At 34.8% G+C, this 7,553-nt stretch overlaps 1 protein-coding gene across 2 annotated transcripts; it reads left to right on the top strand.

The window, feature by feature from the left end:
- Positions 1-545: 545 nt before the first annotated feature.
- On the top strand, positions 546-6,532 carry LOC116141852 (chaperone protein dnaJ A6, chloroplastic-like). 2 transcript variants are annotated; one of them, XM_031427323.1, is made up of 8 exons: positions 546-623; positions 1,034-1,194; positions 2,872-3,001; positions 3,173-3,230; positions 4,790-4,832; positions 4,991-5,039; positions 5,150-5,230; positions 5,343-6,532. In XM_031427323.1, exons 2-8 carry the CDS (start codon positions 1,088-1,090, stop codon positions 6,210-6,212), a joined length of 1,338 nt encoding a protein of 445 aa, XP_031283183.1. In that variant the 5' UTR covers positions 546-623; positions 1,034-1,087; the 3' UTR covers positions 6,213-6,532. The 2 variants fall into 2 exon arrangements, with proteins under 2 accessions (XP_031283183.1, XP_031283182.1); XM_031427322.1 differs by having other exon boundaries at positions 2,860-3,001.
- The last annotated feature ends 1,021 nt before the right edge of the window (positions 6,533-7,553 follow it).

The following is a 7,553-nucleotide window of genomic DNA, read 5'->3' as shown; positions in this document are numbered from 1 at the left end:
GGTTTTGTTGATAAGAGAGATGGTCGGTGTTGATGGTTAATGGGGTAAAATAGGTATTCCAACGGTTAAAAATGGTCAAATTTTAGTACTTTATTTACTCTAGTTAAAATGTGCTACCAAAAATGACCCAAAAAAACATAAATAAAAAGAAAAGATGAGAACTTTGATATTATTTACTCTTTACTAAGGGTATTATTAACATTTTCAAAATCTTACAAAACCCTTTAGTAAAGTAAAAACAATTGTTATTCTCTATTATTTGATTTCTAAAATAATGTAAATTGTTTGATTTCTATCATAACTTTTATTTGGAGGGGTACAATTGGTATTTATTGGTCAAAGTTGGTCAAATTAAAAGTCAATCTACAAAGACTAACATTGGTGGGATGTTGATAGTTTCGGAAATAAGAGTATCAAAATGTAATCAAGAAAAAGATAGGGTGAAGCTTTGAATTTCGCCATTACAAGATTTCTTCTCCAATGAAATTAGAAAGCTCTAGCCTCATCCTTCAGTTTACCTGCTCGTGCGCTTCTCTTCTGCGACACTGCTTACCGACTCTCTCCCACCAAACGAAAGAGAGAGCCAACTCGAACGCGAAGCCACACGCAACGGCATCAATCCGGTTCGTTTTTTACTTGCCTTTCTCTTCATCTGCCCTAATTTTCTGCCCCGAATTAATGATGTTTTTGTTCATTAATTGTTTTGTGTATTGTTTCTGTTTTCTTTTTATAATTCTTTTTTATTATCGAATAACTAAAATTTTAGTTCTGGCTTTGCTGAAAACAAAAAAGCGTGAAATTTTGTATTAAGTTCCTGGCTTAATGTTGGCTCTTGGTTTTTATTTTTATTTCTCATTTAGGATTTATGTTATGTTTTATTCTCATGTTATTGTTATTTTTCAAAAGTAGGGTTTGTTATTTTTCGATGTTAAACCCTAGCAGGGATAAATAAGTGAACGAAAATGTAGTAGAAGTGCAATAATTTATAAGGGGAGTGGATTATAAGTTGTCTTATTTGAAATTATGTTCTCAGCTTGCAGAAGGATATTCGGATTAAGCTTGTTGAGCTCCTTAGTGAACATCTTGAATGGCCATTATACCTTGTGGTAGTACATCAGTCGCTCAATGGGGTATTCGTCCTCAGTTTATGATAAGGTCCTATATCCCAAGCAGGGCATCAACATCCCAATCTGGGTGAGCGTTTCTATTTAATTTATTTTTATTTTTAGATGTGGAAATATTGAATCACGTACTTTAGCTTCTAGTCTTTACTTCTGGTGTTGCAAATAGTTGATAGAGTGTACTGTGTTTTTAGCTTCATGTCATGAGCAGGTTTGTGTTAGAAGGCAGCGTTTCTTGCTGCCACATCTTCTACTGAGTGGAATTTGTTCTTTTTTGATTATGTGTTATAATGAAAATTTTTGGTTCTTCATAAACTAAGAACGTTTGCAATTTTTTTGAGATTTTTTGATGTGGTCTTCAACCAAAATTTCCCTTTATGTTCAATGTGTCATCTGCATTTGTTTGAACCTTCTTGAACTCAGTTAAACTGCCTCATTATGGATTTTACTTGCATTTAGAATTTTCATGAGAATTTATTTCGTAGTTATGGTCTTTTTCAAAGTTGCACATGATATAGAATAGGTTAGGCAAGAAAGTTGGATTATAAAGGCCCTAATACAGGTGGCAAAGAGTGCTAGAGGTGACAATATATTACAATAAACAGGATAAAGTGAAGGAAAAACTCAGTCTAACAATCGATCTTGGTCACCTTGTTCAAAAAGAAAAACGAAAAAAGAAAAAAGATTAGTTGTCTCCTGGTTATGGGAGACCCAATCAGGGGGTTCGAATCCCAGGCCTTGTGGGAGCAAACCACGGGCCTGACTATCTGTTAAGCTCCCATGGGTTTCCATATTATGAAGCCCTATCCTGAAGTGTTAGTTTAAGGACCATGATTTTGGCAGGATATATATAGATTTACTTAGCATATCTACAAAGCTCTTTGAACTCAAATTACTGTTAATGACAAAATCCTTTCCTTTTTATATGGACTACATGCAGGGGATGTATGGCATTCAATTCTTATGGACAGATAAACGGGGAAGGGGTCTATATAGTTATAATTTCCTTTCAAGTTTAAGGTCAATATCTAACTATACAATTAAGTTTTAGATCTTCAATAACTTTAAGGGTCTTTATTGATTTTGCTAATTTCCAAGTCTGCTAAACTAAAACAATAGTGTACAAATTTCACATTTATATGCTACGGGTTTCATTTCTTTAACCACAGCAGTTGAAGGGTAACCAAATCAGAGTTGGATTCTGAATGAATAACTGAATCTAATTTTATACCTGAGGTAGTTAATTGTTAAAGAATGTTAATTATTTGAAGCTGATATTTTTGATATATGATTGTTGGGATGAATCTCCTTGTCTTTGCTAGTTGTTGGATTTTTAGAATATGATGTGTGTGGTTGATCCAATGGTTTGGACAAAATATTGCTGAACATTCTCTCATGACTTGCTTTATGTATGTAACTGACATAAATTTCTGGCAATTGGGTCCCTAGTTGTGATTTAGGTAGGTCCTCTGTGCATATATTGGAGACTGTCTTGGTGTCTTCTATAAGGTATCCAGCTTGCAAACACCATATGCTAACAAACAAGACGATGGTTTTTCTCACATAGAAGATTGCTGCGATCTGATTTGTTTTTAATTATTTTTTTGCTGATGAATTGCTTGTTCTCTCTGGCTAGCAGCATTTTGAAGCATGGCATATTAATGCATTATTTTCTCTGTCAGTCTTTTGAATTAGTAAGTTGGGAAGCATGTGCGATGTATATCTTACCATTTTGCAGTGTCACTGGCAGGTTAAGCTGTCTGGCGGCTCCAAGTTCAAGTTTATTTTCACGTGATTCCTTCTCATTGTCATCTTATGTGGGATCATCTCAAACTTCACATCGCCGTAGAGGAGCACGATTTGTTGTTAGAGCTGATGCGGTGAGTATAGGAATAAGCTTTCTTTAGGATGGTGGAACCTCTATTTTTTATTTGTTAGTTTATACTTTTTGTGGGTCTTTAAATGCATGTTTGATATACCTTGTAATGCAATTGATATGCTGTTTAAATGTTCCATTACATAGTTAATGACTAATATTTTCTCACATGCAGGATTACTATTCTGTCCTAGGGGTGTCAAAAAATGCCAGTAAATCTGAAATAAAAAGTGGTATGTAGATTTTCTTTTTCTCTTCTTTTCTATTTTGACTGAATTGTTCTATTACACATTTTCTCTATGGTTTTTTTTTTAACCGTGTATGTGATAGGCTTTTATTTGACATTATCCTTATGCTCTTTCTACTCCATGGTAATAGAGAATTTGTTTTGTGTTTGTGGCACAAATTGACATTAGTTTGTTTTCCTTTTATTGTTGCTTTAAAAAGGAAGCAGTTTCATAACATGATGTTGAGTACAGTGTGGGAGAGCTATATGAGGTTTTTTTCTTGATAAACATTATATGTATACAGATAGTCAATATGGAGCTCTGTAAAAACCATAACTTGAAAAATATGAGCATTAGGTTATTGTGCTAGAATATGACTTTTCTTTTCTGATTTGGCAGTGCCAAAATGGTCGGGTTGGTGGCTGATACTGGTAATGAGTCATTTGTGATTCTCAATATTACCTTTTATCTGAGAATATAAGTGTAAAATTAAGTTGAATTGAAGATTAAAAAAATGGTCTGAAACAGAGTACTGAAACCTGTTCTAGTAGTTTGTGGATATGATACTTGGTCCACTTTTTACATTTAATTTCCTGAAGTTCTGATTAAGGAACAACCAAAAGTAGTAGAGGTGCATATTGGAAATAATATTGCATTTTTGCTGTAGGACATGTTCGATCTTTTTTCTGTTGGATGATTGGAGGAAATATTATGGAGTGATTTGTTTCTCTCCCGTCCTTAAATACCTGATCTATATAAAATAAAAGATCTATTTGCTTCTGGGTGTGGTGGCCTATGATGATATATCTAGCTAGGTGGAAACTTGAATTATCCAAAATTAATGAAAAAGAAACATTCTTTTCCTTTTTCATAAGACTGTACCCCACTTCATCCTTGCATAAACACTAGTTAAACTTCTAGATTAGTGTGAGAATTGTAAGAGATCTAAATCAACCAGGCTATTGATAAAGAAGAGACAGACTTGGTGATAGAGAACCAGAAAAAAGAAATGGAAGAGATAGAGAGAATAAGAAGGATAGATTAAGGATAACAGTGTGAAAGAGGAGAAATCCAGAAGAACGATCTATATGGAGAAACTAATAATCATATTTATTCATCAACTATGCATGTCAATGTAGATGCCTTTATTCATAGGTTTAAGAAACCAAATCCTACTCACAATATTATCTAATAATTCTAATCCTAACAAAACAATGAAATAAAAGTTGAATTTATCTAAGACAACTCAATTCTAAAATATTGAGAGACAAGGACTAAATAGCCTTTTGATCCTTCCCATATGTCCTATTTTAGTTGGTCTAAGCTGTTTTACTTTATAAGATGATTGTGCTGTCTTGTTGGAGAAATCCTCTCATTGAAGTTTGGTAAAGATGCTCTGTTGAATTATATACATGCTTGGTTGATTAAGTGGTAATTTTATTCAAATTAGACGCATTTCTCATTTCCACAAGTTTATTCCTGTACTTTAATCAACAGCTTTAGCATGGCCTCTTATTTTTCTTCAATTAATATTTACTTGCTCTTATATACTTTTCCTTTTTCAGCTTATCGGAAGCTTGCTAGGAGTTATCACCCGGATGTGAACAAGTAAGTTCCCTACATTTCTCTAATCTGTTTTTTTTTCCTGGTTACAACACTGGTAGTCTCAGCTTGCTCAGCCTGTTTTGCAACTTACAACGTCTTTATGAATTTGAGACCCATCTAAGTAATGTTGCTTATTTGTAATTATTTTAATCTCTATGCAGAGAGCCTGGTGCAGAACAGAAATTCAAGGAAATAAGCAATGCATATGAGGTAAAATGTTCAATCATGTGGTTATTTTAGTTTGTTATTTGTGGTTGAGCCAGGGTTTATGATCTGAAGTGTTTTTATTTTTCAAGTGATGAAGTTGTTCTGTACTGTAGGTCTTGTCAGATGATGAAAAACGATCCCTGTATGACAGGTATGGAGAGGCTGGACTTAAAGGTGCTGGTATGGGCATGGGGGTAAGTTAAATTCTGCATACTCTGAATAAGACCATCTATTTCAAAATATATTATTTATTTGGATACTCGCAACGCCTGCTTCTCATGGTTGGAATTTACTTGACTAAAGCAGGATTTCAGCAATCCTTTCGATTTGTTTGAGTCACTATTCGAGGGCATGGGTGGTATGGGCGGTATGGGTGGAATGGGTGGTATGGGCGGTATGGGGGGCAGAGCCTCCAGGAGCAGAGCAGTTGATGGACAGGATGAATATTACAGCCTTGTCATAAATTTTAAGGAAGCAGTTTTTGGAGTTGAAAAAGAGATAGAGGTAACACGCCTTGAGAGTTGTGGGACTTGTGGTGGTTCGGGTGCGAAACCAGGGACAAAGCCATCTAAATGTACTACCTGTGGTGGGCAAGGGCAAGTTGTCTCATCAGCAAGGACTCCTTTAGGTGTCTTCCAGCAGGTAATGACCTGCTCTTCATGTAATGGGACTGGCGAAGTGTTCACTCCATGCAACACATGTTCTGGGGATGGACGTGTGAGGAGAACAAAACGGATCAGTCTGAAAGTTCCAGCTGGTGTGGATACTGGTAGCCGTTTAAGGGTCCGCGGCGAAGGGAATGCTGGAAGAAGAGGTGGATCTCCCGGTGACCTATTTGTTGTTATTGATGTTATCCCAGACCCTGTACTAAAACGTGACGACACCAACATTTTGTACACTTGCAAAGTTTCATACATAGATGCAATTCTGGGGACTACAATCAAGGTCCCAACGGTGGATGGCATGGTTGATTTGAAGATCCCAGCTGGGACGCAGCCGAACACAACACTTGTAATGGCAAGGAAAGGGGTACCAGTACTAAATAAAAGCAACATGAGAGGAGATCAGTTGGTACGTGTGCAAGTTGAAATCCCAAAAAGATTGAGCAGCGAAGAGAGAAAGCTTATTGAGGAGCTTGCAGATCTAAGCAAGGGAAAGACAGCGAGCAGGAGATAGTTGCATGTGCATTTTTGTATTTTCAATTTTAATTTTCTTATCTTGGAAATCATATTCCGGGTTTGATGGATGATACTCGGGAGCGATGAAAATCTCTATTGAGCTGTGGAAGGGTTAACCAGTTCTCAGTAGTAGGTAAAATTATATATTAATACTTTTGTCCAACAAAAAAATAATATATGTTTAGGGAAATTAGAAGGTGAAATGGGAGATACATCCCTCGTTAATTTTGTTTCTGTACTTTTTACAGAATTTACTTATTAAGTATTTTTTGGACTTGGACTAAATTTTGTGTAGGCATTTCATTTTTCTAATATTAATATTTCATCTTGATGATTTCTGAATACCTTAGGCATATATGCTTCGGTGATTATATTTATTTCTTTTTTTCATTGTATTTTCCTGCTATTATTACCAGGAATCGTTAACATGTTTTTATTTTTTAATCAGTCAGAGATTTGGATGGATAAACAGGCATTGGAGGGAGATTATATTCATTTCGTTTTCTTTTTGTACTCATGTATGCATATATTTTAAATTATTCTCCTTTGTATCTCTTAGTCATAAAATTGGCCCAACCACCAAGTGTGAGACACATTCTGCCTGCAATGAATACTTATAATCATGTTCTAATTCAAATAATATTAAGTGAGTAAACTTTAGTGTTGCAGTCAATAATTCTTCTCTAGAGCTGACTTAATCAAGAAGAGACGGCCAAGTCCATAACCAATCCTCAGCTATCTTTTGATTGATTTTCGGTTTGCTATTTTTCTGTCTGGTTTGGCACTATTTTTTTGGGCATTTTGTTGAAGATTTTTAATTTGTATTTAAACTACATCAGCATCTGATTGAAGCGTAAAGCAAATAATTAATATACTTTCATAGTTGTTGGGAGATGCTATCTCCTCGAAGCGGTAGCAGATTTATCTTCAATTTTTTTTTTTTTGTCTTAAAGTTTAGTTACCAAGATTAAGAGTGCATCATTTAGTTTTCTATATAATTGGTTAACCAAATAAAAAAAAAAAAAAAAAGACTTCAAGAAGTGTGAACAAGCAAAGCATATTGAGGGAGCTTTCAAGAAAGTGCTATAATGAAAGTGTTATAATGGAGAGGTTATTAATCAAGTTTTCATGATTGTGGGTCGAAATAGTTTTGACTCAAATGCATGTATACGACTAACCATTAAGGTTTTTTTTGAAGAAAGAGAGGATTGGACTCTTATTCAATTCTACAAACTTTTATAACAAAATTCATGGGTATATGATTGTGGCCCCAGGCAGTGGGCACTTTGTTGGATCTTTAGATTTGGTCTAAATTATTAGTACTCTTGTATTTGTCTTT

Source organism: Pistacia vera, unplaced genomic scaffold (genome assembly GCF_008641045.1).
Source record: "Pistacia vera cultivar Batoury unplaced genomic scaffold, PisVer_v2 Contig400, whole genome shotgun sequence".
In the NCBI taxonomy this organism is placed as follows: domain Eukaryota; kingdom Viridiplantae; phylum Streptophyta; class Magnoliopsida; order Sapindales; family Anacardiaceae; genus Pistacia; species Pistacia vera.
Note: the sequence above shows the minus strand (reverse complement) of the source record. Positions and strands in the feature narration are given on the sequence as shown.

What these genes read in the sequence shown, in the direction of transcription:
- LOC116141852 (XM_031427322.1), top strand. Translation starts at nt 1,088, where the DNA reads ATGGCCATTATACCTTGTGGTAGTACATCAGTCGCTCAATGGGGTATT. An exon ending in TAAATCTGAAATAAAAAGTG is followed by an intron (nt 3,231 to 4,789) that starts GTATGTAGATTT and finishes TTCCTTTTTCAG; the next exon opens with CTTATCGGAAGCTTGCTAGG. An exon ending in GTGCTGGTATGGGCATGGGG is followed by an intron (nt 5,231 to 5,342) that starts GTAAGTTAAATT and finishes TGACTAAAGCAG; the next exon opens with GATTTCAGCAATCCTTTCGA.